General features: G+C 52.7%; 9 protein-coding genes across 9 annotated transcripts; 5 read left to right on the plus strand and 4 right to left on the minus strand.

The window, feature by feature from the left end:
- The first annotated feature begins 75 nt into the window (after positions 1–75).
- mpkA (mitogen-activated serine/threonine-protein kinase SLT2) lies at positions 76–2,054 on the plus strand. Its single transcript, XM_020196566.1, has 5 exons — positions 76–351; positions 416–548; positions 609–675; positions 746–1,060; positions 1,116–2,054. The coding sequence occupies exons 1-5, from the start codon at positions 239–241 to the stop codon at positions 1,754–1,756; spliced, it is 1,269 nt and encodes a 422-aa protein (XP_020054302.1). The 5' UTR covers positions 76–238; the 3' UTR covers positions 1,757–2,054.
- Positions 2,055–2,721: 667 nt separating this feature from the next.
- Positions 2,722–5,258, minus strand: ASPACDRAFT_12428 (uncharacterized protein; the record flags this gene model as incomplete). Its single annotated transcript, XM_020196729.2, has 2 exons — positions 2,722–4,877; positions 5,072–5,258. 2 exons carry the CDS (start codon positions 5,256–5,258, stop codon positions 2,722–2,724), a joined length of 2,343 nt encoding a protein of 780 aa, XP_020054303.1.
- A 508-nt stretch (positions 5,259–5,766) lies between these two features.
- On the minus strand, positions 5,767–7,567 carry ASPACDRAFT_80081 (metal homeostatis BSD2 family protein). Its single transcript, XM_020205561.1, has 3 exons — positions 7,428–7,567; positions 6,772–7,296; positions 5,767–6,703 (listed from the first exon to the last, which is right to left on the minus strand). The coding sequence occupies exons 1-3, from the start codon at positions 7,449–7,451 to the stop codon at positions 6,122–6,124; spliced, it is 1,131 nt and encodes a 376-aa protein (XP_020054304.1). The 5' UTR covers positions 7,452–7,567; the 3' UTR covers positions 5,767–6,121.
- A 332-nt stretch (positions 7,568–7,899) lies between these two features.
- ASPACDRAFT_122790 (uncharacterized protein) lies at positions 7,900–9,086 on the plus strand. The gene has a single exon (XM_020196567.1). The coding sequence runs from the start codon at positions 8,311–8,313 to the stop codon at positions 8,926–8,928; it is 618 nt and encodes a 205-aa protein (XP_020054305.1). The 5' UTR covers positions 7,900–8,310; the 3' UTR covers positions 8,929–9,086.
- Positions 9,087–9,416: 330 nt separating this feature from the next.
- On the plus strand, positions 9,417–10,357 carry ASPACDRAFT_122791 (ubiquinol-cytochrome c reductase complex assembly factor 2). The gene is made up of 2 exons (XM_020196568.1): positions 9,417–9,449; positions 9,571–10,357. The coding sequence occupies exons 1-2, from the start codon at positions 9,432–9,434 to the stop codon at positions 9,949–9,951; spliced, it is 399 nt and encodes a 132-aa protein (XP_020054306.1). The 5' UTR covers positions 9,417–9,431; the 3' UTR covers positions 9,952–10,357.
- Positions 10,358–10,459: 102 nt separating this feature from the next.
- Positions 10,460–12,285, minus strand: ASPACDRAFT_80082 (3-oxoacid CoA-transferase). The gene is made up of 3 exons (XM_020205562.1): positions 12,199–12,285; positions 10,953–12,135; positions 10,460–10,893 (listed from the first exon to the last, which is right to left on the minus strand). The coding sequence occupies exons 1-3, from the start codon at positions 12,259–12,261 to the stop codon at positions 10,580–10,582; spliced, it is 1,560 nt and encodes a 519-aa protein (XP_020054307.1). The 5' UTR covers positions 12,262–12,285; the 3' UTR covers positions 10,460–10,579.
- A 535-nt stretch (positions 12,286–12,820) lies between these two features.
- Positions 12,821–18,150, minus strand: ASPACDRAFT_122794 (ubiquitin-specific protease UBP2). The gene is made up of 11 exons (XM_020196569.1): positions 17,715–18,150; positions 16,909–17,639; positions 16,648–16,855; positions 16,550–16,595; positions 16,098–16,498; positions 15,951–16,039; positions 15,357–15,894; positions 14,701–15,301; positions 14,226–14,646; positions 13,922–14,168; positions 12,821–13,848 (listed from the first exon to the last, which is right to left on the minus strand). The coding sequence occupies exons 1-11, from the start codon at positions 17,734–17,736 to the stop codon at positions 13,316–13,318; spliced, it is 3,837 nt and encodes a 1,278-aa protein (XP_020054308.1). The 5' UTR covers positions 17,737–18,150; the 3' UTR covers positions 12,821–13,315.
- A 135-nt stretch (positions 18,151–18,285) lies between these two features.
- On the plus strand, positions 18,286–19,505 carry ASPACDRAFT_122795 (Tim17/Tim22/Tim23/Pmp24 family protein). The gene is made up of 4 exons (XM_020196570.1): positions 18,286–18,504; positions 18,585–18,704; positions 18,790–18,984; positions 19,065–19,505. The coding sequence occupies exons 1-4, from the start codon at positions 18,321–18,323 to the stop codon at positions 19,142–19,144; spliced, it is 579 nt and encodes a 192-aa protein (XP_020054309.1). The 5' UTR covers positions 18,286–18,320; the 3' UTR covers positions 19,145–19,505.
- Positions 19,506–23,381: 3,876 nt separating this feature from the next.
- On the plus strand, positions 23,382–26,001 carry ASPACDRAFT_32017 (SLM1 family PH domain-containing protein; the record flags this gene model as incomplete). The annotated part of the gene is made up of 3 exons (XM_020199852.1): positions 23,382–23,916; positions 23,976–24,463; positions 24,526–26,001. The coding sequence occupies 3 exons, from the start codon at positions 23,382–23,384 to the stop codon at positions 25,999–26,001; spliced, it is 2,499 nt and encodes an 832-aa protein (XP_020054310.1).
- Between the last annotated feature and the right edge of the window lie 1,409 nt (positions 26,002–27,410).

Raw genomic sequence — 27,410 nt, forward strand, 5'->3', positions numbered from 1 at the left:
CCTCCCCCTCCTTTCCCCTTTTCGTAGCCTCCTTCGTCTCTCTTCTCTCTCTCTCTCTCTCTCTCTCTCTCTCTCTCTCGCTCTCGCGCCATCCTCAACTCTCGCTCGCTCTCAGTCTCCTCCTCCTTCCGTCTTTCTCTTTCTCCTTCTCTTCCCCCCCTCCTCTTGCTATTCTCTCTCCCTTCGTTGGTTCTTGTCCTCATTGTTTGCTTTCAGCTTGCTCTGCCGCTAGTTCAACATGTCCGACCTGCAGGGCCGCAAGATCTTCAAGGTCTTCAACCAGGACTTCGTTGTCGATGAGCGCTACAATGTCACCAAGGAGCTCGGTCAGGGCGCATACGGTATCGTCTGGTATGTTGTGATGCTTTTCAACTGGTTTCAAACGGGAAGGGCAATGAAGGCTAAGAACGGACAGTGCTGCTACCAACGTGCAGACGGGTGAAGGTGTTGCCATCAAGAAGGTCACCAATGTCTTCAGCAAGAAGATCTTGGCCAAGCGCGCTCTGAGAGAAATCAAGCTGCTCCAACACTTCAGAGGCCACCGTAATGTACGCTCTCACGCTATATGTCGTGACCCCTGGGAAATCGCTGACTCGAGCTTATTGCAGATCACTTGCTTGTACGATATGGATATACCCCGCCCGGACAACTTCAACGAGACCTACCTATATGAAGGTAAGCTCTCCCAACCCGATCACTTAATTTGAAGGGGTTGGGGTCGCTCACACAATGGTCACTCCTATAGAATTGATGGAGTGCGACTTGGCCGCTATTATCCGCTCCGGACAGCCCCTCACCGATGCCCACTTCCAATCCTTCATCTACCAGATTCTCTGCGGTCTCAAGTACATTCACTCGGCGAACGTGCTGCACCGTGACTTGAAACCCGGTAACTTGCTGGTCAATGCCGACTGCGAGCTGAAGATCTGTGATTTTGGTTTGGCCCGCGGCTTCTCGATCGATCCGGAGGAGAATGCAGGCTACATGACGGAATACGTCGCCACGCGCTGGTACCGCGCCCCGGAGATCATGCTGAGCTTCCAGAGCTACACCAAAGCTAGTAAGTGATATTCTGTTCTTTCCATGTCGTGCGAGAGGCTGATATCAGGACACAGTCGATGTCTGGTCTGTCGGCTGTATCCTTGCTGAGCTGCTCGGAGGCCGTCCGTTCTTCAAGGGTCGCGACTATGTCGACCAGCTCAACCAGATCCTGCACTACCTGGGAACTCCCAACGAGGAAACCCTTAGCCGCATTGGCTCCCCGCGAGCCCAGGAATACGTGCGCAACCTTCCCTTCATGCCGAAGATCCCCTTCCAGCGCTTGTTCCCCAACGCCAACCCCGATGCCCTCGACCTGTTGGACCGCATGCTTGCTTTCGACCCCACGTCGCGTATCTCGGTCGAAGAGGCGCTGGAGCACCCGTACCTGCACATCTGGCACGACGCTTCGGACGAGCCCACGTGCCCCACCACTTTCGACTTCCACTTCGAGGTTGTCGACGACGTGGGTGAGATGCGCCACATGATCTACGACGAGGTCGTGCGTTTCCGCTCCACCGTCCGGCAGCAGTCGCAGGCGCAGGCCGCCGCGGCCCAACAACAGCAGGCTGCCCAGCAGACGAACGTGCCCATTCCCGAAAACCAGCAGGGCGGATGGAAGCAGGAGGAACCCAAGCCCCAGGAAGCGCTCGCCGCGGGCGGTGGCCACCAGAACGATCTGGAATCGTCTCTACAGCGTGGCATGGATGTGCAATGAGTGTGTGCGGTTGCTGCCTGCGCTGAGCTGCCGGTATCATCCATGAACCATCAATGACTGCACTACCAAGGGATGACCAATGGAAGATGGAAGATGAAAAAGAAGAGATCTAGTACGGGGCACGATTGCTCCCCACGTAATATCTGTCGATTCAAACCCCCTTTACCAACCAAGTTCGTCGACTTGCCCGTTGTCGTTCTGGAACTCGCGGGCGTTTCCGGGACTGTCATCTGCCCGATATATGCTATGTCTATTACCCTCCAACAATATAAAACCTTCGCGGTTCACTGTCAAACCGATTCTTCTGAGATGCAAATAAACCAGAATTCAAATCAACTTTCTCCGTGTATTTTTCCTCTCGGAGGACTTTTTTTCCTCCTCTGAACGGTTTCATCATAGATGAGAGTGCTTGATCTAGGTAACTCGATCCCCGAGGTCTTATTCCCAGTAACCAACCACTTCTTAGTCCTGCTTCGTCCGAGAAAGGAAGTGCTCATTGACAGATACATTAGTTGTAAGTCGAGCCACTATCGTATTCATCTTCATCAGTCATAAATACCATTGATATTCCACTATACTATACACATAAATCCCCACGTAACGTTATCGAGAAAAACCCCAGGATTTTGAATCCTTTCTTCATCCCAAACCTGGAAAGCTCCACGTAGAAGAAACAAGCAAAAATCCAAAGGAATCCAAGCAAAGCCCTCAAGAAATCACCGTTCAGATAACCCCCCCCCCTTCTTCTTTCTCACCCTACCAGAGAATTTGACAATTCATGTTTCAAGACAGTAGGTAGCAAGAAGATAAGACAAAGTCAAACCAGAAACCTCCCGCGCCTTCCCTGAAAGACGGAGCTATATAGACAAGGGCCAAATAAGAGCCAGAAGTATATGAAATGATCCTCAAAAAGAGCATCCAATTCATGTAGATATATGTCCCACCGAACGGGATTAGCTCCAGCTTCAGTAGTAATACCCGCGCCACCAGACCGCCATACAAGCGGCGACCACCAGATCCAACATCTTGATGCCTTCGTCCTCGATGATCAGCTTGCCGAGCTTAGCGGATTTGCCGCGCATGCCGCCGCCGGCGCGCTCGCGGGCCAGGGAAAAGTCGAGGCGTTCGTCTTCGCTGGCGCGGCGGCGCAGGAGGAAGGCTTCCTCTTCTTTGTGCTGGACGTGATGGTGGTGGTGGTGGTGGTGGTGGGGATCGTCGAAATCGCCGCCGCTGCTGCTGGTGCTGCTGTTGGATAGGTGACGGGTATGGTGCTGATGTCTGTGCGGGCTACCGCCACCACCACCTCCATAGCTCGAGGTGCTGGCACCGGAGCGGGCGCGGGGACGGGTGTAGGTGTTTGGATTGAGGAATTGGGCGAGGGAGTTGCGTTTGGACGTCGTCGAGGCGGCGGAGGTTGGTGTTTGCGGGGAGGAGATGGCGGTGTTAGTGGGGTGGCTGGATTCGCCGGGAGGGGTGGTGAATTGTTGGGGATTGGAGAGGTCCCGGAAGGGAGTGGTTTGGCTGAGGGCGAAGGGGGAGACGTGGGATGGGCCGGGGGGTTGGTGGAGGTGACCGGCTTGGAAGGGCGTATTGAAGCGGATCTCAGCCACGGTTACAGCGGGGGTTTCCGGGGGCGGCGCCGCAGTCGAGGCAGAGAAGGGGAACGGGTGATGATGGCTGCTGTCGTTGCTTCGGCTATGAGAGTGATGAGGGGTGCCGGGCGTAGGGATCATATGTTTACATTTCAAGCTGCGGCCGTTGACGCTGGTGGAGAAGGTACAGATGCCGTTCCAGGGCGAAGTGAATGTGTAGTAGCCGCTCTTAAGTTTGGACATGCCCGGCGGAAGTGGCTTAGGCGGACTGCTGCTGCCTCCATGGTCGAGCGTCGCGCGGTTCATGTCCAAAGAGCCTCCTCGAGGCTCGTCTTGGATGTATGGCCGTGAGACGCAGAGCTTGCGGCGGAAGCGTCGAGGTTGAGAAGGATTACTAGGGGCGGATATCGGCTTGGGACTTGGGGTGGGGTCCAGGAAGCCAGGCGGAATAAGAGCCGGAAGCTTGAATGATGCCAGTGACGGTGGTCGTCCGTCGGTATTGGGAAGGTTCAACCCCAGACTAGCAAGGGAGAAAGGCTCATCCTGCGCCAGAAATCGATTGTAACCCGGGGTAGAGATCTCGATATCGAAGGCGCTACCATCCAAGCGGGGAGTGGAAATCGTCGCGACATTCCACTGACTGCCATGGGTGGGATCGCGGCGAATGAGAGTGATATGAAATCCGGGGGCCTCGCGGGGTTGACGCTCCTGCGGTCTCCGGCTTGGAGACTGGCCTGGGCTTCGCGCAGGCGATCCTCGATAGGAGCGCGCGGGGCTCCCATGAGCCGAGTGCGGGCGGATTTCAGGCCGGATTCGAGGCCGCCTAGTGTCTAAGCTATTGCGACTGGACGACAATGCCTCGTATTTCTCCTTCCAGCTTTCCTGACCGCGGGATATGTACCCCGCCAACGCCGCGCTCCACCGATTGGGTCTCTTCGTCGAGACAGCGTCACTACCTGCAGGATCTTCCAGCGGGGCTGCAGGTAGCTGCTTAGGCGGACGCGCATTTTCCAGATTTGTAAGGTCTCCCGAGGCGAGTTGCAGAACGGTGTCGCGATCATTTAGTGGCAGAAGTGGCGGAGGGGTAACGGGCGAGGTTTCCCTGGGGACGGTGCCTTGAAAGCTAGGACGATAAGGGAGATACGGACGCTGTAAGGTATCCAGCACCGGTGGCGGGGACTGGGGTTCCTGCGATTGCCATGAAGTTGGGCGCGGATGGGCTGGAAGCGGAGGAGATGCGACATTGGCTTCTGCCTTGGGCGAGGCAGCCGCATTCGCGCCGCCCGGTACAGGCTTGCGCCGGACGTTGTTCAATCGCGCCAGATGTGGTTGGCCTGCAAGAGGGATGTCCGCATCATCTCCGAGAGCGTCCTTGCGCTTCCGGCCCTCCTCTTCGCGCTCTTGTTCGTATTCCTGGAGAAGGGCTTCATCTTCGGGGGTTGCGACGTGCAGGTAATAGAGGGAGGCATTGATGGCCTCCGCCGATACGCTCGATTTCGTTGGGGGTTTCAAGGGAGTGAGGAAGACATCTATATTGGCGCAAAACAGACAGGACAGTCAGCGGTGTTTTTATCCAAGTAAAGAAGCAAATCGAGGACTAAAAGTTAGGTGGCTGGGTCGCACGACTAGCCTCGACGGCAGGCGATCGATAGTGGTAGTGTAGTGCGGGGTATTTGCCGATATCATGCAGTAAGGGTCTTTATGGTTCACATTTTTTACCCACCTCTACTACCGGGTACACGCACGATGTACAGGACTAGGGGGTCCAACTTCTTCTGCGCCGGATTGCGGGGATAAGCGGGAGGATTTGAGGCGATGGCAGTGATTGAAGATAGCGAGCGGGCCTCGACGGGGGCTCGAGGCAGCCCTGAAACAGCCTCCCCCTCCCCCGCAGCGTCAACCTTCGGCATGGGATGTGGAGGCGAAGTCCTGAAGGCGAGATGAACTGCGCAGACAATTGCGCTCAGAGATCCAAGCCAGGAGAGGCCGAGCAGCTATCGAGTTGGACCAGCAGAAGGCAAAGAACAAGAGGAAGAAGAAAGAGGCTGGGAGAGAAACAAATAAGAGGCGCGGAGAAGCCGGAGAAAACGCCAAGAAGATGTGTCGATCGTCATCGGGCAGCCATACGAGAGACGGGGATGGGAAGGATCAGAATAAAGAGAGATCTCAGAGTGGATAACAACGAAAAGACATAGTCTGGAGAAAGATAGCTGGGTTCACAGAAGAAAGTCAGTTGAGTTGTGGCTGAAGAAGCAAAAGAGGAGGAAGAGGAAGAGCAGACAAGAGCTTGGACTCGGCGGGTTGTTTGGTTGCCTGGCAGCCCCCCGCCCCCTTCCACCTTTCCCATTTGACGGGCAACAATACAAAATATACAATAAATCACAACTTACAATTCAGTCAACACAATGATCATCCATTGAGATGATGGCAGATGGGTGGTTGGTATCTCGCTAACGATATATCTCCATAAGAAAGAAAGAAAACCAAAAAAAAGCCCTCGAGCCTACAGTCCTCCAGTCCCGAATCCCATCAATCATTCCCCATTCGTCCATCGAACCACTCTAGGTAGATACAACCATTCAAGGTCAAGTCATAAGAATGTCGAGGGAATGACAAACAAGCAGTGTGGAGAGAGAGAGAGAGATAAAGAAAGGAAAAAAAGAAGAAGAGAAGAAAAATGAAACGAAATGACAGTCACCGCATGAACGCCAATGCTCCTTCCAAATGTATATGCCCGTAATCCATCTCCAAAACCATATAATCCAAGACAGGCTTAAACAACCGTCTCCGATCGCTCGCCGGTCGCAATGATTGGCACATTAAGCCCACGCTCAGGACTCTGCAGCACGAGCTGCTCGTGACGTCGCGCTCGCAAGAAGTCGCTGATGGCTCGAATCAGGATAAACCACCCGACAATCATCAACACATAGGAAATCCATTCGCTCGTGGTGATGCCAGACATGCCTCCTCCGCCCCCGTCACCTCCTGTGCTGCCATCAACATTATTAGGGTCAAAATTGTGGCTGTTTGGATCGGGAGGCGTGACATAGTCGGCGCCGCCCTCGTCCGACCCTTTCGACTCATTGCCGCCTTTCATGTAAAAGCCGTATTGCACCAAAGTCAGACCGAGACCCGCCCGGCTACCGTTTTTGGCTGCGTGTGTGGTGTGGAGTAGATAAGTCAAGAGGAAGCCGACCAGCTGGAAAGACATGGAGATCATAGCATTCCAAACGAACGAGAAGATCGAGCCGACCGGCAGCCCGTCCACAAAAACCTCGTCCGAAGAGATACCAGGGGCCAAAATCGTCGTCTCCCAGTAGGGCGGGGTGGCGTCAGCTGCCGCTTCTTCGTAGGACTAATCAGAGATAGTCAGTACACATATCCTCCCGTGGCAACCCAGCGCGCGGATTACAAATCACATACCGGTGGTAAATCCTCGTTCTTCTCCCCACGCTCGGGCTTGGCTGCCAGATTGGCGAACACACCGTCGTTCGCCGAAGTAACCACCCGGCTTGCTCCAGAGCTGGGGGTGCTGAAGGACGGCAAGATGGTTGGTCGTCGTTGGATGCCTCCGGGACCGCGAGTCTCCCCTGAGGACGCCTCAGGGCTGGCGCCCGCTCCTCCAGACGAGGATGCCGCTGCGGTGTTCGCTGCTGCGGCACTGCTGTGATTGTCGGCCATGGCCCAGGGTTCTGGCTGGGCCCGCATTAGCCGCTGACGGTCATCAGGCTCGTCGTCGGGTTCTGAGTCGCTGCCGTCCCCGAAGGCATCAGCTAGAGTCTGGTCGGCATCGTGTCGGCGAGGGTCATCGTTGGGCAGAAGGCGTCGGGAAGAGAAAGAGGATGAGCGAGAACGAAAGGAAGGGGGAGGGGAGTTCGGGGTCGGGCTGGGTCGGAGAGGGATGGACGATTGAGATTGAAGGTGGTCGTCTTCATCGTGGGCATTAACCTGCATTATATCCCATCGCGTCAGTTTATCTGATATAGTACCAAACACACCGCCACCCAACAAGCACAGAATAAATGCTACCACTTCTGGTCAGGGCCCAGGGGTGGGCACGTGTTATTCGATTTGCATACCCTTTGATAACGCTGCGAGCTCATAGTGAGCGGAGCGAGCGGAGTAACCGGATCGGAAGGGAAAGGAAAGAATCGAACACAGTCAAGATGAACACCGCGGACAAGATTGAGAGATCGACAAGAAAGACAGGAGGAAAGGGCGAGAGCAACCCAAAGGGGATGTGGAGGGGGTCAGAAGATGGGATGGCGAGGAGTGGAATGGAAGGAGATGATCGGGGATGACGAGGAGACGGGCGTAAGGCACTCAGGCACCGCTTGGTGGGTGGCGCAAGGCTGTGGGGGCCTTAGGCAGAAGCCAATCAGTAAGCATGAGTTGGTTGCACAACATACTTCCTCGGCATTGCTGCTATGATCATGAGTATGCTGTGAACTACCATATGCAGGAAATAATGATGACAATGTGTATAATTTTTCTCGTACATTTATGGGAGGTGTACTGAGTAGGAAAAGAAGGTCAATTGTACGACTCCGGCGCGTTTACCTATTTGTCGACGAATTGCATCCACTACACACGGACATACATGCCTAGCAGATGTATGGCCCCCGACTGACAAAGATGGCTCACCTCCATGCGAGATTACCCTGTTTTTGACCTCAATTTTTCGACAGTCGGTATCTTGCCTGCACTTTCCACAGCATCAACGATGATGAAATATGGCTTTCCGAAACATGTCCGCGCAGTCGACGGTAGAACTACTTAAGATGCATGGTCTCCAAGACATGAAGATCCAAGTCGACAGCAACAAGAACCTCACTCGACCGTTTAAAGGGTCTCTTCATACCCCTCATTCAGGATTCACAGTCTGGACATTGTCGGGACTTTGCTCGCTCCACAACCATCAGAGAGCACTGGCCATCTACTCGATCCAACAGCCCAAGCACCATGGCCTCAGAACCGAACAGCGACCCCCACCGCAAAACCTGCCTCATCCCCTACGTGAGTCCCGACACTGCACCCTCAGTCATTCAGGAGCGGCTCAAAGTTCTTCCCTTCCGGCGCAACATCCTCCTCATTCTCGCTCACTCCCAAGGCCTCTTCCCCCACATCAGCGGCCTGCTGGGAGCCTGTTTCGACGGCAAGCAGCGGAAGCTCTCGCTCTTTGACTGGCAGGTGGTGGTGCTTCGAGTGTCCCACGCTCTCAATGCGAAGTATGAGTGGGATGTCAACGCTCCCGTGGCCGAGGCGTACGGCTTCCCCCCGGAGAAGGCCGAGGCCATGGGGTGCTCGGCGCAGGATGTGGTCGAGGGGAAAGGCCCGTGGAGTGAGCGGGAGCGGGCGATCTTGCGGCTGGTAGATGAGCAGGTGAAGGGAAGTACCAATGAGCCGGATACGGTGAAGGAAGCTCTGCAGCACTTGGACGTGGACGAGGTGGTGGAGGTGTTGGTCATGACGGGGATCTATGCGATGTTGGCGGGGGTGATGAGGGGATTGAAGATTGACGACGATGAGGTTATTCCGGACTTTCAGGAGAGAATTAGAAGTGCTGTCTCTGAGAATTAATTAGGGCCTGCGGTATGCATACACTTTCTGATTGCGATGCTTTGATTCCTATACCTACAGTCCAATTACATTTCCAAATTCGGAATAGATTACCCTAATTGCTGCATTGTTCAAGAGCAGACGCAGACTACAATGGAAACACTGGCCCCAGCACCGGCTCTTAATCTTAAGAAATAAATTTGAAAGAAAGAAGATCTGATTTCCCGAAAATAAAATGTTTTCCAACCAAACCACACACATATATCATCCCAATATCGTAGAAGATTGGTGAATCTATGTAGATAGCTTACTAATCTCTGACTAACGAGCATAAGCACATGCAGCTCCGCGACAAAAGTTGCATATCGCGATCTAACCGAACCCATCCAGAACCTCATCCCGCAAATTAATTGACTGCCATCCAAGACCTCCACCATCTCTACACCAATTCCACCAATTCATAACCACCAGTCCAACCCTCAACCACCCAGCCGTTGCCCGAAGGGCAACCCCACACAGAAACAATGGCCACCAAAACACCAGTACGTCAATCCCCATCCACCCTGTCTTCCCTCAATCCCAATCCCAACCCCAACCCCAATACCAACCCCAATCTCAATCCCAATATCCCCCTCTCAATACCCAACTAACACCCCCCAAAAGTCAACAACAGCCCGCATAAATCACCTCCTCACCCACTGGCCCAAAGACAAAGTCCGCCCGGCCTCCGTCTCCATCCACGCCTACCTGCAATCCCGGCTCCCGCAGCCGCAGCCGCAATCGCCGTCGTCGCCCTCCTCCTCCTCCTCTTCCTCCGCCCAAACAACCCCAAAACCGGGTCTCTCCAAGGCCAACCTCGACGCCCTCACCTCCCTCCTCGACGACAGGTACGCCCGGCGGTACCCGCTGCCGCCGCGCCTGCGCCACCCGGCCAGTAACCCGCAGCACTACGAGAACGTGATCCGGGAGTTCGACGAGGCGCCGGACCGGGATTGGTTGGGCCGGTTGCGGAAGAAGGTGGTGGGGATGTTGCGGTTGAAGTAGACTTCACCTGTTCCCTTTCTTACCCTGTGGGGGTTTCTTTCTTCCGGTCTTCCGGTGGGTTGCTGTATGATAGGGTACAAGGGGGGAGAGGGAACCGGTATGGATTGGATGGGTAGAGGTAGTTTGGGGGTTGGGGCGATTGGCGAAACGGCCTTGGGCATGACGCAGGGCACACGGCACTCTACTCTTGCTTTGTGGGATTGTAATAACATGGGGGAGCATTTGGTAGATGGGTTGGGTTGGGTTGGCTGGAATATGCTTGCTCGCGTCGGGCTTTTATCGATCCTGGAGAAACTGGAGTTCGATTTTGGAGAAATTTGAAAACTCGAAAACTCGAAACAAGGGGATGGGGATGGGGATGGGAATCGGTGACGAAAAACTACTGTACTGTACTGTACTTTTATGGCTTATGGCGCAACAAAACTTGTATATATATGTGGACCTTTGATGATGCGCAGCAATCAAAAGCGATGCAATTTGAACCATAATGCAATTGCGATATTTCGTTATCTTATTCATCTATGTACAGTACAATCCATATTTTCCGACCTGAACCTGTCAGGCAATTTCGCACATTATATCCAACCCTGTCAATCCAGCTGCGAAAAAAAGGTGCAATAGAAACAAATCACAGCATGGGCTTCACATCGTCAGCAACCTTGAAGGGCGCCTCGGTCTTGCTGCGCACCTCCTCCACAGTGACTCCATCCGCCAGCTCGACCAGCGTTAACCCGTCAGTGAAGTCGACATCAAATACGCACAGTTCTGTGATGATGCGGCTGACACAAGTTTTCCCAGTCAAGGGGAACTCGCACTGCTTGACAATCTTAGGGTTTCCCTTCTTATCGGTGTGCTCCATGGTCACGACCACCTTTGTCGCAGAGGGATTCGAGACGAGGTCCATGGCCCCACCGAAGCCCTTGATCTTGCCTGGAAGCATCCCTGAGCCCGAACTGATTAGCCTCATCATCTCCATCTTCAGGTATATCGAAATCACTTACAGTTAGCCAGATCACCCCTTGCGCTGACTTGCATTGCGCCCAAGATCGTCAAATCGATGCGACCCGAACGGATCATGCCGAAGGACTCATCGCTACCAAAGCACGCCGCGCCAGGCAACAGCGTCACCGTCTCCTTACCAGCATTAATCAGATCCGGGTCCTCCTGTCCCTTCTTAGGGTAGGGGCCCAATCCCAAAATACCGTTCTCGGACTGCAGCATGACCTCAACCGAGGGATCCACGAAGTTCGGAGCCAGCATCGGCATCCCGATCCCCAGGTTCGCGTACATGCCGTTCTTGAATTCCTTAGCCGCGCGCCGGACAATGCGCTCGCGCTTCGCGGCCGTCTCGCCCTTCCCCAGCGCGGCGACCTCCTCGGCACCTTCCTCCTTGGCGAAGGTGAACTTCTCGATGTTCTTGGGCGTGGTGCTCTGGACCACACGCTTGACGTAGATTCCGGGCAGATGGATCGCCGCGGGCTCGATTTCGCCCACCTCAACGATGTGCTCCGCTTCGACGATCGTCGTCTTGGCATTGCGGCCCATGGCGCCGTTGAAGTTGGCCGCCGCATAGCGGAACTGACAGTTGCCCAGCTTGTCGGCCTTCCACGCCTTGACGAAGGCGTAGTCGCCCTTGATCGCCTCCTCCATCACATAGCTCTTCTTGTCGAAGACCTTGACGTCCCGCGGATGGCTGTACAGGGCCACGGTGCCGTCGGCGTTGTGCTTCAGAGGAAGCTCTCCTGTCTGCACGACGGTGCCGCAGGCCGCCGGGGTGTAGAACGCCGGAATCCCGGCTCCACCGGCCCGACACCGCTCGGCCAGGGTGCCTTGCGGGGTCAATTCTAGCTCAATCTCGCCCGTCAGGTACATGCGCTCGAAGGTCTTGTTCTCCCCAACGTAACTGGAAATCATCTTCTTGATCTGCTTGGACTGGAGGAGAAGGCCCAGTCCTGATCCGTCGACTCCGGCGTTGTTGCTGACGACGGTCAGGCCGCTGATGGCCGGGTTTTCCCGCACCGCGTTGATCAGAGTGTCCGGTACACCACAGAGACCGAAGCCTCCAGCCAGTACCGTTGAGTTGGGCTTCAAATCCTTGATCGCAAGATCGGCAGAAGAGACTACCTTATTGATCTCTGGCCGACGGATGCTGTGTGAGAACGCACGAGCAAGAAATCGCTGGTGCTAGACGATACCAACATCATTAGTAAATGGTGGGAAGCAACACATAAGAAGCTGAGAACCTACCTTGCTGGGGTCGGTACCGAGCCTCCGCGCGAAGCGCAAGCCCGTAGCTAGTTGAGAAGGCATAATGGCAGTGTGAGGGAAGTGGGGACGGGGAACGCCGTGAGGGAATACACTCTCTGTAGTAATCGATAGATATCCTGACTCGCAGTCACCTACGAAGAAGAGGTAGCAAAACCAGAGTGTTAAACGGGACGTAAGAAAGGTATACAAGAGAAGAGAATTGAAGTTGAGAAGCAGAGAAGCTTCGCCTTTTATCGGGTCAAGAAAGGCAGCGAACGGCTTCAGGCGGGGAGATGCGGAAAGACAGCCGCTGCCCGCTGCCCGCTGCTGCCGTCTTCCCCGGATTGAGAAATGCAAAACCCTTCCCCCGCATGGAATAGTCCCACGGTTAGTTGGCCGGTCTCCGCAATCCGCATTGGAGAGTTTGGAGCCGGAGTCTGGCCAACTGCCTTTCACTTGACCAATTTGATGTGTCCTAGGTAATACTAGGTACAACGAGTCATTGGAGTCAAAGCGAGTACTGCACTTGCAATTTGACTCTAAACAATTTGTCTTCATTGTCTACTCCACAATTGAATCAATAACAAGCAGGGCTGGAATCGGGTCCGATTCCGATCCGCGGCCCCCATCGGATCGGCCCCCTGACTAAGCAGAATCGAAGTCTTCTGAGATTCTTCAAGTGTGTTCATGTGTGTGTATACATCGTCCCCGTCATCAACCAGTCGTGACGCTGAACCGCACTAACTATTTACAGTAAAGCATACATAATAATCCACCGGATGCATGTGCAAAGAATATCGTACCGAACACAAAACAAACACCCTCTGCATGACAGCATTTCTTTATGACGTCGAAAGTGCCACGCAGAATAACAAACATTGCAGCAGACGGAAGCACCCATCCACCCACTGGTAAAATCAAACTGACTAGCTCTGGCAAGACGGTTCCTCACTTTGCACCACGAAGAGAAAAAAACACAATGCAATCCATATTGAAAAGCTGTGTCCTTCGCGTTACACAAAACGCCATTCAGCCCTTCCGCCCATCGTATCATCTAAACCCTTGCGCTTCAAGGGATTAGGCGTGGATTGTCGCCCTGGCGCTGGATCCCCGGAGTCTACCACGCCACGTCACGTAAGTCAGGATGAGTGCTGTAACCTGCTTCGATGGAATCCTTCTCCTCCTTCATGGGGTGGTCGGCGCCCGTACCTGATATGCTTTGGTCGGCCCAAATCGTATCATATGACGGCGGGTTCATACCCTCATCTTCGGTCGATGGCACCTTATTCGTGACTTCTCCCATGGCAGTAAAGCCATTCTCCGGCGCCATCTCGAGTAATTCCCTGCGCACGGGATTGACCAGATCATGCTTCATCCGGTCGTTGACATAGACGAGGAAGTACGGCGTGGGAGGGTTGTACTGGCCCTGGTCTCGGAAGATTTCATCCACATTATGCACCTCGCTCACCTCCTGGTCATTGTACTTGCGCCACACATCGCGATCAAAGTCGAAGATGTAGATGTAGTAATGGCCGAACTCAACAGAGCCCTGATGAATGAACACGGCATATAACCTGTATGCCTCATCTTTGTATTCAATAAACTGGTCGGCTATCATGGCTCGAGTCTTCTTGATCTCATCCTGGATATCTATTGGGGAGTCAGAGACACCGCGGATAATGTGATAAAGACGGCATGGCAAAGAGAAGAAGGAAGCACTTACGCGTCAGCTCAGCACGGGCTAGTTGAGAGAGCCGATCGACCTCCGCGCAAAGCTTTCTGGTATCCACATCAAACAAGTGGTCGGCGGAGTCTGCGTCCTCGAGACAATCTGCGGGATTCATAGCCTCTACATTGGCCGACGGCCCCGCATCCTCGGCGAAATCTGTCTCTTCTGCAATACTCTCGAGATCGGAAAGAATCCTGCTGGCTTCGTCGAGCAACCCCGCTGCATCAACCTTGCCATCATCCTACGAGAGTGTTCAGTATGTTTTCCCAATTGAGGAGGGAGGCAATGGTAAACGTACGGTACCGTGTAACAATTCTGACTGCCGAGCTTCGAGGCTCTTCAGTGCGGCTTTCCATTCCCAACTCTGCTGCCGTTTTGCCATGATTTCAGGCGACTTAGTATCCATGAAACGGTCCAGGTATATGGTTTCCTCCAATCCGAGATGATGGGTTGACTTGAAGGAGCGTTTCGTTTGGGGGTCAAACTGGACGCGCTGGACCTGGATTTGGAGCACTGGGGGTAGCTTGCTAATAGTACCAAATCGCTCGGCGACGGTATTGTCAACATTGACTTTCTGCACATCGAACGCTCCGTCAAGCGCTGCATAGATGTTGCGTGGACCTGATGCCACATCGACTTTGATGTCGCACCACCATTCTTCCATCGGACGAACGCCCTGCTCGGACTTGAGATAATATATAGTTTTGCCATAGAACAAGCTGAAGGAAGGAGCTGTTAGCGAGGGAATCTTAGTCTGCACTTATTTAACTTACTCCTTCACTTGGTCAATCTGTTCGCCATCGGCAGAGTATGCAACAGGTCGGATCGCGCATTGGCTCTGGAACAGCACATTATTGATTACTTCCGTCACATCCTGCTGGGCTCCAATCTCCAATTCTTCTTGTAGTAGTCTCTGGGGGTCGATGACCGGGGTAGGTCGTGGGGGTACTGGTGGTGGTTGGCTAGCTATCACGGGTTGCTCTGCAGGAACAAGACCGCTCGAGGGCTCCGGGGTCACTTTCTGTGCGTCCTCCATCGTGGTGTCAACAGGAGGTTCATTTTCCTTGTCGTCATTATGAGGTTGCTGCGTCTCTTTCGCAGTCGTTTGTTCAAGTGGGACATCAGTGGCGGCTGTGTTGGAGGCCTGTTCTTCCTGCGTGGGCTGCGGAGGTCCAAGAGGGCCCAAAATGGGCATTCCCTCGAGTTCGCCCAGGGCTGCTGCGGGCCTGTAAGTCGAAATAGTAGAGCGGCGACGAATGGCTTCTTCATTTGATGTTCCAATGAGAGTCAACCGCGCGAGTTCTTGACTTGGTGTGACGTAAGGAAACGCAGACGTGATCATTTCCGAAAACAAGGACCGCAACTCTTTCACGACTGTGTCATCTGAGGTAAGCCTTTGGTTTTAATCAACAGAACGAGAAGCACTTACATTGCTGAGAGCGCTCGACCTCCTTCCGTGAAACTTTGCGGGATCCTACTTTCTTTCGGCTCAGGTCCTCATCGCTTAGGTCCATGCTGAAATCCTCGAAGTGCAGGATCAAGTCGCGATACCCACGAACAGAGAAGTAGAACTGCAACAAGCTATTCAGGTAGCAGGTGTTGCCAATGTTCTGCAGCCCGACCGGCCACTCTGACAAGTTACGGTCCGAGCCAGTGCCCATTCCAGTGGCCTTGTTCGACAGAAAGCTGCTGTTTTTATGCTTCCCAATGATCTGCAGGGCCTGGTTGTACATTTCCGCCTTGCTCGGGTCTTCCACCACACAGCACGTATACGCCGCCTCGATCAAATCATCGTCAACAGTGCGATTGTCAATGCGCAAGAGACGATACGCATCCCCAATATCCATCTCACCGGCCGTCATCTCACCGGTCTTGAGAAAGTGCTTCAAAGCATCGGACTTCCGCGCCTCGGCAATAAGCTCAAGAGCTCGACGCGCAAGATCTCTGTTTGACGGAGCATCCTCAACCTACATGAAACGCATTAGTCCGTGAAACGCTGAGGCGACCATCAACGGGGGCCGACCTTGGCAGTGAACAAGGAGATTATGAAGTCGTCGGCAGTTCCACTGGTGACACCTAAATAGTCCTGGGCTTGTTCCACAGTCGATACGCCTAGCACATGAGTTAGCCGCGATCAAAAAGCGCCTGGATCGCGCTCTTAAAATCTTACTATCGTCCGCCACGGATTTGATGCGGTCACTACGTCTGCTCTCGCCTATTATGCGCATCTGTCTGCGAGACTCTGCTTCCTGGGCCGAGGTTGTGGAGCTCAGGTACGCGTTGAATGTCCCAATGATACTATCTTCCGTGAGCCGAGGGTTGTCATGAGCCAGACCGAAGTATTTATAAGCATCGGCAACATCGTCCTCGGTGAATCGGCCTTCGGCGTATGCTTTAATGACCGCTTGTTCGATTACAGCGGCATCGTCACCGCCCCTTAGCTGTCCGATCTCTTTGAGGCATTTCAGGTATAAAGGCGACCGTGCGGGGTCGACTGCTACCTGCCGGTGGAAAGCTTCAATGATTGTAGCGGACGACATATCGTCGACAGTGCCCAGATCCTCATAATAGCTATAGTCCCGTTAGCAGGTGCTAGCGAAGTGAGATACGGCATGAACGCACGGTGCAGGAGCCAGTTGGAATTCTTTCGACCGGCTTGCATTAGGGTCTGGCATGATGATTAGTCGGAACTCCATCCAGCAGATGCGGGCCTTACTTACAGTCAGCCGCATCTAACGCACGAAGCAAGTCAAATATGGCTGAATCGCTTTGGATCTCCACCTGATGACCCTTTCTTTCCATCACAGGGCGCTGCTCTATCAGTGCGGTGAGTTCGTGCAAGACATCGTCGAGGAAAATCTTGAGCTGGTCCCGGTATGGATGTTCCGTCCATGGACTGGTCCGCGGGGGTTCCCAGAATCCTTCATTCTAGACGATAGTCAGGCATGGTGGTCGAGTAGGGCCAGACGCAATGTACGAACCTTGACAGTGAATCCCAGGAATTCCAGCAAACCTTTGCAAGGCACACCATCGAGACCGAAGGAAGTTATAAATCTCTTGTTGTTGGCCGAGATCGATTTGCCCTTGTCAGCTGCATTCAAAGAATTATTAAGGTATGCGCCGAGGGTCTCGAGAATAGTGATCGGCTGTGGCACGCCGAGGCCTTCCAGACGTTCTGGTTCTGCTGCAAATGCCTCCTCTGCTCGCTGCTGAATGAGCTGAGGATCCGTCAATAGCTGTACCAATCCTTGCGAGAGTACAGGGGAGACCAGTCGAACCGACACCATGGTAGGACACGTGAGGTAGGAGCATTCGAACTCATACGTCTCTACAGTCTGTCCCTTCGGTGTCACATCTTGCCCCGTCGACTTATATACCAGGTGATGCAAATGGTTTGGCGAATTTTGGCTATGTTGGCCGATTGTAGGCGTGGAGTGCACGACGAGTTGCAGATGGTATCGGCACTTGCGGCATATAGCAGATACTTTGGGAGGGTTGGCGCTACTCCTCCTCTCCGGCTCTGGCACAAGTGTTTGCTTCGACTTGATCACATAGTTATGAGGGCATGCGGCAGGAGAGATGTACTCTGGTGGCCCAGTGTAGTAATCAGGAAAGACGGGCGGAGCTTGGGAGAGGAGGTTACGGCCTGAAGCTGGGGGGTGGACAGGATCGTAGTCGCAAAGAGCTCGTACGAGACTGGGAGCAGTCCTGCCTGTAGAACAAAGTGTTAGCCGCACATACACTTTAGAATTGTGTGGGCGCATCCGGCTTGAGGGAATGTACGTACCTGACCTCTGCGTGGATGACATGGATACGCTCTTGGGGAGCTTACTGCAGCGCGAGGGGTTGTGGCAGGCAACGGCAAAGCTCTAAGAAAAAACCTCCCATCCAGTCATCTAAAGAGTACTTGGGTCTGAGATGTGATGAGATGTATGAGCCACTCGGACGACGGCAGAAAATATGAAATAAATTCGTGCAAATATAGTACGAGGCACGAGGCACTCCAGACAGTGGTAGCAACGGCGGGGAATGGTGAGCGGCCCGCACTCGGCCTGGCGGCAAGCTTGACGGGTCGTATCTTGCCCTTCTTCAAGCACAACAGATTTCCGAAAAGTTCAAGATGAATCATCTAAACCACTTAGAACGAGAGAAATAGAGAGAGGAAGTACCGAACGATGTCAGTACTCTAGAGGAACAAGCGACCGACAGCCGGCGTGGAAATCTACTACCAGATTGCCCTCAATGGGAAGCTCCTCAAGGAAACCCGGCGATAGGCGGTGTCACCTGGCAGAAACTCTGACGTCTCCAAATTCATCCACGCCCGTCCGGCGACGACACTTGAAGCCCAGCTGCCACAGCCCATCATACACCCACCTCATATCCCACCGCCACCATGGCCCCTCACTCCGACGAACACGATTACCACCCCAAGGATGCGCTCCAGGCCACCTTGAAAACCACCATGCTCACTGGTGGAGTGGGTCTTTTCGCCTCCGCCGTCCAGAACACCCTGACTAGAAAGAACGTCGGACCATGGGGTGTGTTCACGAGGACTGGCGGCACGATCGGCATTTTCGGTACGAATATCCCATTGCAACTGGCCATTGGGGCATGATCCGGGTCAATTGTCAATCTGTTACTGACACCGCATGTCTAGCCGCGATGGGAGGTACCTACGAGTTCGTGAAGACCGCTTCCGCCAATCTTCGTCAAAAGGAAGACCACTACAACGTCGCGCTGGGAGGTTTCTTCTCCGGTGCTATTCTGGGACTTAAAGGTCAGTGCTGCACAATTGCTTTGATTTCTCTCAATCCCATGCCCCTCTCCCCCATTTGGATTTACCGCTGACGAGTCCTGAATAGTCCGCACTTTCCCCGCAGTCCTGGGCTATGGTGTTGGCCTGGCCGTCACCCTCGGCGCTTTCGAATATACCGGTGGTTCGTTCTTTGGTAAGAAGCGGGAGCCCAACGTCGACGAGTTCGAGCGTCGTGAGCGGATCAGAACGGCATACAGAACCTCAGGGGAGGAGACTCTTGCTCAGCTGGGTGAGGGACGAGGTAGGTCTCCCAAATGATGAACGGCATCATCGGACACTTGATGCAGAACGCCGCCAAAAGCTAACCTTGTATTCGAACAGGTATCTACGGCCCTGGATATGCTGAGAGACGGCGGGAGAGAATCAAGGAGGCATACGGTATCGAGGTTCCTGCATCATAGAAATGGTTTCATTGAATTTTTCCTCTTTGCGCAGTCTTCCCTCTCCCCAATTTCCGATATATTCTTTTGTGTAAAATTATTGCGTTACCCAGATGCCGTTCAGCTAGCAGATTTGGCACGTCCCCACGAATGCACCTTTTTTCTTACTCGTTTTCTGATCTTTGCTGGGAGAAAGGGTATTTCAGCGCATAATGCGGAATATATCTACGTATGAGGCCTACAATTGAAGATAAGGAAGGTCGTCACGGAATAAGTGAAGTAAATGATACATGCAAGAGCCAGAGGTTCGGCATGCCGCGCGATCTCTCCAGCCATGCAGAGAACAATAGCCCCTGCTTCGAGTTTAAACCCATTGTTCGTCGTTTTTATACCTTTGAATGGTTCAATTGCTAGCTACTCGATCACTAGGAAGTCTGTCTCGAAACCGCGGGCATTATTGCCATACCGAAGCATTGCATGGATTCATGTCTACCTCCGCATTTCTTAAATTACCACTGGAGGGGTGCCGGCCAATCACACGGTCAGCTTATCAAAGCAGCAGAGAGTCTCTGTACAAGACTCTACACTACTACAACAAGGAAGATACATGTGCTTCATGCATATATCGTAAGTCAAGGACACTCAAAAGACAAACTATATTCAAGCGCCCTTTCTGCTCTGACATTGCTCATAATCTGCGATGCCGCAGATTGCTTTGCTCAAGTGCATTTACATATGGGCTTGGCGTGAACTATACGCTAACGGTGTTCGTACCTACCTAAGTACTGAAATTGCTAAAAGCTGGAGCAGAAGATGAAGACTTCACAGAGGTCAACTCCACTCGTTTCTGAGCACTATGACAGAGTACGTCACCCTGGCAAAAGTCCTGAGGTGGCCTGTCCGGTCGCCACCAGCTGAGACGTGCGAAGAGCAACGGTGAAATAGTAATCTTCAGGGTGAATGGATAGACAAACCAGGTCTCCGGACCCCAATACCAGCTTATTATATCCATTAACGAATGTGATACAGGAAGTGGAGGGCAGTGGCAGGAGCAGGAGCAGGACAGTGGGAGGCGAGCGGGATTATTCTCCGCATAATTGCGGGCATCTACAACAAGCATTAGATCGGGGATTAGTGTCTTAGATCAGATGAGTTTACTACTGAGTATCTCATTCTACCTGAACCTCGTTTCGTGGGAGCAATATTGCTAAATCCGAAGGGGAGAGTGGTTTTGTATGTTCGCAAATTCTCTGTATCTGATCAAGTGCGTTCGGATAGGCTTCACTTGCATCTTAGTATCATCTCCGCTGCTATACATGTACAGGCAGAAGTATTTCGCCTTGGTAGTACAGCTTCGCCTTCCCATCAGGCTACCTCACATTAGGCCTGCAGATTGGCGACTTCGCACTCAGGTCGCATAAGCACCGCGAACAGTGCAACCCTCCATCCCTCCCTTCTTTTCGGGCTTCTAGAAAGGCAAGGGGAACCGGCCATTCTCCGAGGTTCACCGGATGAAATTCTCACCCAGGCTGATGGGGTCGCCCAGCTGTCTACTCCGTATTGACACAGAGTCAAGGGATGCATGATAATCTATGCAGGGGAACTTATGATATCACATCGTCGGGGCCGGCCCCTCTTCCTACTCCCCTCCTGAGTCGTCAACAGTACCGGTACCTCTGTTCCTCGAGATCAACCAGGACGGCGAATCGATTCGCGTTCGGATGTGCATGTGAAGTCATTGGAATTATAGATGTCTTCTCAAATTACAAGAAAAGAGGAACTGATGTTCGTGCGCTAACTGGTTTCATTCCGGAGGCAAGGTAAGTGGATGACAGGGCTACGTCAAGGGTGCGTGCATTGCAGAGAGAAAAAGGTGTCATGTGGAGTGTTGTTGCAGAAGCGAGAAGCGAGCCATCAGACCTTTGGTATGTGGAATCGGGCTGGATGCTTCGCGATCGATGAGAGAAACAGCAAGAGATTGACCTCACAATCGGTGGTTCGACCTCACAAACTGTGTCAGTGGTTCACATCCGTGTACCTCGTAGTGGTGCATCCATCCGGATCGACATGGAGTGGATGAACCGTGCATGACGTCGAGGATCGATAGGAATCTTTGGGAGTGCTGCCTCGCCGATACCCGAATGGGAAAGACCAGAAAAGAAGCTGAGAGTGTAGAGGGATCCATTCCCGAAGATCCGCCCGGGAGTCTCCTTTTCTCCTGTGTGCATCTGAGTTTGATTAGAATTGCCACCTGTTCGGCAACAAGAGAAGGAGAGGGGGTGTGGGGGGGGGGAAGAGGATTGGAAAAGGGGTGTTCCCCTCGAAGGCATAAGGAAGTATTGCGCAGACACAGTATCTAATTATCCGTAGATTGGCTGGACGGACAAACCCCCCCGCCCCGGCCACTGCCCGAAAAGGCAAAACGAGAGCTGTGGGGATCAACTCCCTAGCCACAATCTGACTTATGTAAGGTAAGGGTGATGCTTATGCATGGCACCAGCCACGTTCCATGCATGAGATTCATAAAGCCTTAGATCATGCTTCGGGCAGTGAGGGCAGGCAGCAACCACAACCTGAACAACCATACACCATAGTAGCAGCAACAAATAGCATCAGCGGCAAGGACTGTGGGCTCGCCCTTTTCTCTTTCCATGACCATTGGGTGGCGCCATAGTCATGAGAATGACGATGTGCCTACTAACTGTACCTAGTACCTACATGCAGTGTGCTATTGTTTGTACCGAATCTGACCGTGGGATGATGATCATCCATTCTTTGGGTTGGCTATGTCCTATTGTACTTCAGTTTGAGATTGGTGAATTTCTATAGATTACAATTTATCTTTGGAGAGTCTGGATTATGAGACTATATTTATAAACCCAATGGAAAAGGGGAACGGACCATAGTGCATATTGCCCAGACCCATTGAGACTACGGAGTACATGTGTATACATACGGTAGCTGCATAAGTATAGTATACTTCAATGGTTCTTCTCGTACTTTCTGGCCACCCTCCTTTCTCCTCCCCTCCTCAGCAAACGGAACTCTAAAAACAAGGTGTATGGTCAGAGAAGAGATAAAGAAAGTCAAGTGAAGAAAAGTAAAGAAGAAGAAAAAGAGAAAAATGCAGAGGTCGGGACCGGGGATTCCGTCCCAAGCGTCATAACGTCGCAGTTACCATCTGGTTCGTTTGGCTGGAGTAGACGTCATCCGAACCGGCACTGGATATAACCACTTCCCCCCTTTAAACCTTCAGAGGCTAAGAAAGGGAACTGTGTAACTTTCTAGTTATCTACAAGTTTACAATTCTACAACTCTACTACACTTTACTCTCTACATTCTACCTCCTACCTATACTCCTCTACACTTTCCTCCTTCTTTCAACTGTTCCTGAAACATTGACGGCGATCTGGATTGCACAGATTGAGAGATTGTCTCCTGTCACTACTTGTTGGAGAGTCTCATTTCCGTTCTACTTACTAGTAACGTTACTACTAGACTACGACTACTCCGGGCCCAGCCCAGTTCCAATTTCCCATTTCCCATTTCCCATTTCCCATTTCCCATTTCCACCCCCCATCGATCCTATACGAAACTAGTTTCTCCCTCAGTGGAGACCCAATCTCCCCCCGAACGTCGCGTCCTGATCGACTGTGGAATGATTTTCTATTCTTCTAGCCACTCTTCTTTTTGATCGAAGGGGTACTATTTGTGAAAGTCATTCTGCTAGTCGAATGAGAGACCCTTTAGGTTGTTCGCCCCGGTAACCAACCAATACTACCTCCGATTAACCAGCCATACTACACTATTACTACTACCTGCTCCTTCTACGACTCTACTAAATCCGATCAATTTGGCTGGTTCTTTTTAGATTGACTCTCCTTTTTTCTTTCTCTCTCTCTCTTTCTTTCCCTCCTACTCTTCCTCCTACGACTCCTGTCCTCCCTATTCTCATTTCTTTCTTTCTTTCAACACTTCGCATTTCATGATATATTGTTACTCTGGACGCCCTTATAACTCTGATCGCGGCCCGCATTCGGCAACGGACCTTTTTTTTCCAACGACGGACCGAATTGATATCGACACACGGGCCTGGACTGCCTTGCACCGCCCGATTGCGCTGACTTGCATTGCCCGTCACCACCACCACCACTAAACTACCGCACTCTTACTCGCGACACGACGACTACCGCCACTCGTCCGCCCTCCTCCCTCTCTCTTCTTTCCTCCTCTTCTCGCCTTCCTTTCCTGCCCAGTCATGGCTATGGCCGTTAGGTCGCAAACGCCGGTGCAGGACCCCTATGGCACCCTACCTCAGCATCCCGATTCTCTACTAAATCGCGGAGCATACGGCGCGCGCTCCAGTTCCCGACCCAACTCCATCATCGCCAGCACTTCCGGTTACAATAACGTCACCCAAGCCGCCGACCCTACCTCTCACCCTCACACCGGTCGCTTTCACGAGGAGTTCGACGCTGCCAGCCAGCGCGGCTCCGTTCTTGTGGACGGTCCGTCGAGCGCCGGCATGCAACGCTCGGCTTCACAAATGTCCCAATCTCGATCCGCAACCCCGACCAGATCCGGCACTTTAAGAAAGAAGGCCTCCCTCAGTAAGAGAGGTAGCATGCGTCGCAGTGGTAGCAAGAGAAGTCTGCGGGCGGGTAGCGTACGAAGCCTCGTCCTGGGCGATAGAGAGAAATACGGCGTCGATGGCGAAGATCCGAACAGCGCATTCTATATTCCCGTTCCAACGGATGGAAGCCCGACCGAGGTACTGGCTAACCGCTTCCAATGTAAGAACCCCTCATATCTAGTAGAACGATTCAGGAGGCAACATGCTAATATGCGACAGCGTGGCGCAAAATCCTCAAAGATCTCATCATCTTCTTCAAGGAAGTGCAGAAGTCGTACGAAACACGCTCGAAACTCTTCATGTCCGCCTCGAACATCATGAACAACACATCACTGCCGCCGACATTCCTCAAGTCGGGTGGCCTGGCAGATGCGACCGAGATCTTGCGCGACTTTCACCGCCAGGGTTATTTGGAAGCGACTAAGGCGGCCGAGGTGGAGAGCGAGGTTGTCAATCAGCTTATGGGTCTCCGTAATGATCTGCAGAAGAAGACTAAGGAGATCCGCAGCCTGTCGGGCGATTTCCGAAACTCTGTCGACAAAGAAGTTGACGCCACTCGCAAGGCCGTTCGACACTTACACGAGGCCCTGGGTCTGGTCGACACTGATCCATCTGCGACTTCTGGAAAGGGCGATCCGTTCATTGTTCGGTTGAGTGTGGACAAACAAATTGAGAAGCAGATCGAGGAAGAGAACTATTTGCATCGGGTATGTTGTGGTTGTTCCTCGTCTCGATGCTCCATGCGCGACAGACACTAATAATCATTTAGGCATTCTTGAACTTGGAGAACTCTGGTCGCGAGCTCGAATCCATTGTTGTCAGTGAGATTCAGAAGGCCTACAACGCCTATGCCAGCATCCTCAAGCGGGAGGCTGACGAAGCCTACGACACCGTTGAGAAACTCCGCGCGGGACCCATCTCGATGCCACACGACCATGAGTGGAATGCATTCATTGCAGACACTGACGAACTGGTTGATCCCGGGGTGCCTCTCCGTGATATCGAGAACATCACCTACCCAGGAAAGGACCACCCTGCCGCCGCAGAGGTCCGGTCGGGTATGCTGGAGCGTAAGAGCAAGTATCTTAAGAGCTACACGCCCGGCTGGTATGTCCTGTCACCCACGCACCTCCATGAATTCAAATCCGCCGATCGCGTCGCATGGCAACAACCGGTGATGTCGTTAAACCTCTTGGATCAGAAATTGGGGTCGCACTCGCAGCCCGACTCAAACTCGCACAAGTTCATGCTCAAGGGAAGACAGACCGGAACCATGCACCGGGGTCATTCGTGGGTCTTCCGTGCAGAAACCCATGAGACGATGATGGCCTGGTACGAAGATATTGAGAGCCTCATGTCCAAGACGGGCGAGGCCCGCAACGCATACGTGAGGCGCCATGTCCGCACCGTGAGTGGCGCCAGTTTCCGTAACAGCAGCGATGGAATGGATGAGGATGAAGCGGATAGGACTCCCTACTCCGCGGAGTCAGCCGTCCTGTACCAAGAGCGTCCCACTTCGCAGCCCCGTCAACCAGGAGGCCGCTTTCCCAGCGATGTCCAGATAGATCGTCACTTAGAGGCGCCTCTGTCGCCTTCCAGTGGTGAGAGCTCCGGTGACAGAGACCTGCTGGCGGCGGCCGGATCCTTTTCTGACCCTCGACCATTCAGTAGCGCCATGACCGATGGTGAGGCAAATGGCAGTCACTTGGAGAATCAAGGCTATCCCCAGCCAGTAGAAAGGCACGACAGCCACTATGGCACATGGATGGGAGCCGGAGGTTATAATGAGCAAACTCAGCCCGCGCAACAAGGTTACGACCGAGGTTACCAGGAACGAGAGACTGGCGAGGCCATCTTCGTCAACGGCATGGGTTCCACGAGTTCGCGAGATCCATCTTTGACCCGCCAGCGCAACCGCGGCGAAAGCGCCTCGACAGCGCCCACGGCGACGAACGGGACAGAGTACACACACAACACCCTTCCGAGCTCAATTGACGAGCCTGAGGAACCCAATGTTGATATCGTTGGGGTTGAGCTCGACGGCGCAGCCAAGCAGCCCATGACAACCACCGGCCATGAGCGAATTATACATGCTGGCCCGTCTGTCGGCACTGTTGCCACTGACATGGCCGTCACTCAGAATGGCAGTGCCAAACGACCTCCCGCACAAACCAAGGGCAGTGTCTCCACTCTTGAACTGCAGATTCCAGGCCATTATCCTCCTGCAAATAACCTGTCGCCATAGACGCAGGGAGCCTGCGATCGAGTAATCTCAGACGAATGGCCATTTACCATCATCTGAAATGCTGCTGACTTGGGGAAGGAGCTCCGACGGAAAGAAAAGAGTCCTGCAACCCCAAGAAAGCATTTTCCTTTGTCACACCCTTTCCTATTGTTGTCCCCTTTGTATATCTTCACGACCTGACGACAATGACGTGGTGATCCTGATATGTGTGCGCTTTTTACCAATCATATTTGAGATGCGCTCATGGATGACACATACCAACAAACAAATTTTCAACAACAATATGTGGGAGGGAGAGATACAGAATTCAAATATCCTCACTCTGACAAATCCCACCCCATATTATTCTCAGTCCCTTTATATATCCACTTGCACACAACCGTGCACTCCATCGCTTTTGGCGTTCTGTGTCACAACTGACAGGTTCGACCAGCGGGAACCGGATTGGGGCAATCAACTCCCTCGGGGGTTACTGTACAGCTTGACAGGTTAAGTAAACTTTGACCACGGCTGACCTTTTTTTTTCTATTTCTCTTTGCAAAGGCGTTAGACTCAGGGATGGCCGGGCGGTACGGAAATGGATAAGGCGGTTGGTTGGCTGGCTGGTTGGTCGGTTGGGTTCTTCGGCTGAGGGGGTTTCTTATTGCACTGCAGCCAGTGCTCTCTGCTTCAAGGGTCTTGACTTCCAAGTAATCGTTGCCTGTTTTTTTTCTTTCTTTCTTTCTTTCTTTCTTGCTTGCTTTACTTCTTGTGTTGCCTCTTACTTTACTTACACTTCTCTTGTATCTATTTCACCCATTTCTTCCCATCATCACTGGTTTCAATTCCCTCCATCACTATTGTTTGAGTGTTGGTTGCCTGAAATTTGAGTTGATGATAGGCTTTCTTTTCCTTTTTGCTTGCTTCTCTTATTCCCTTCCTGTTTGAATCCATCTAGGTATTGCTCAAAGCTGGCTTTTCTGATCGTATCGGTTCTGGATCTATCATATTCCCTTTACTTTCTTCTGACACTTTCTATGGTACAATACGATAAAAGAATTTGCAGTCTGTGTGGTAACTATCATTCCGGCTTAAACCACTCATGGTGAGGAAGATCTGATTTATCAGACGATGAGAGAGGTCCACCGTTCGTTTCCTTGGAAAAAAGTACAATAAACTACCCACCTCTACCACTTGCACCCCCCCCTGTAGATTTCGACACTGGGTGTAATTTAAGACAAGGTATTGTCCTGAGTGGGAGCAATGCTGACTGCGATTATACTTAGGTTTTTATGTTTTATGTATTGTGGTAGTCCACGTATGCATGAATAAGATAGCCAAATATGATGGCAACGACCAACTATATTGTACATGGAAGTTGTCTTCGGGTGTATCCCGTGATTGCCTCCGATGAGACTAAGGGAACAGGC

This window comes from Aspergillus aculeatus (assembly GCF_001890905.1).
Source record: "Aspergillus aculeatus ATCC 16872 unplaced genomic scaffold ASPACscaffold_12, whole genome shotgun sequence".
NCBI lineage: Eukaryota > Fungi > Ascomycota > Eurotiomycetes > Eurotiales > Aspergillaceae > Aspergillus > Aspergillus aculeatus.

Coding starts and splice junctions, on each gene's coding strand:
- mpkA (XM_020196566.1), top strand. CDS start 239: ATGTCCGACCTGCAGGGCCGCAAGATCTTCAAGGTCTTCAACCAGGAC. Junction 676..745: donor CGAGACCTACCTATATGAAG/GTAAGCTCTCCC, acceptor TCACTCCTATAG/AATTGATGGAGTGCGACTTG. Junction 1,061..1,115: donor CCAGAGCTACACCAAAGCTA/GTAAGTGATATT, acceptor ATCAGGACACAG/TCGATGTCTGGTCTGTCGGC.
- ASPACDRAFT_80081 (XM_020205561.1), bottom strand. CDS start 7,451: ATGAGCTCGCAGCGTTATCAAAGG. Junction 7,297..7,427: donor GCTCGCAGCGTTATCAAAGG/GTATGCAAATCG, acceptor GATATAATGCAG/GTTAATGCCCACGATGAAGA. Junction 6,704..6,771: donor AGAACGAGGATTTACCACCG/GTATGTGATTTG, acceptor ATCTCTGATTAG/TCCTACGAAGAAGCGGCAGC.
- ASPACDRAFT_122790 (XM_020196567.1), top strand. CDS start 8,311: ATGGCCTCAGAACCGAACAGCGACCCCCACCGCAAAACCTGCCTCATC.
- ASPACDRAFT_80082 (XM_020205562.1), bottom strand. CDS start 12,261: ATGCCTTCTCAACTAGCTACGGGCTTGCGCTTCGCGCGGAGGCTCGGT. Junction 12,136..12,198: donor TCGGTACCGACCCCAGCAAG/GTAGGTTCTCAG, acceptor GGTATCGTCTAG/CACCAGCGATTTCTTGCTCG. Junction 10,894..10,952: donor AAGGGGTGATCTGGCTAACT/GTAAGTGATTTC, acceptor GTTCGGGCTCAG/GGATGCTTCCAGGCAAGATC.
- ASPACDRAFT_122794 (XM_020196569.1), bottom strand. CDS start 17,736: ATGTCATCCACGCAGAGGTCAG. Junction 15,895..15,950: donor TCTCCTTGTTCACTGCCAAG/GTCGGCCCCCGT, acceptor CGTTTCATGTAG/GTTGAGGATGCTCCGTCAAA. Junction 15,302..15,356: donor GGTCGAGCGCTCTCAGCAAT/GTAAGTGCTTCT, acceptor CAGATGACACAG/TCGTGAAAGAGTTGCGGTCC.
- ASPACDRAFT_122795 (XM_020196570.1), top strand. CDS start 18,321: ATGGCCCCTCACTCCGACGAACACGATTACCACCCCAAGGATGCGCTC. Junction 18,505..18,584: donor CGGCACGATCGGCATTTTCG/GTACGAATATCC, acceptor CCGCATGTCTAG/CCGCGATGGGAGGTACCTAC. Junction 18,985..19,064: donor TCAGCTGGGTGAGGGACGAG/GTAGGTCTCCCA, acceptor GTATTCGAACAG/GTATCTACGGCCCTGGATAT.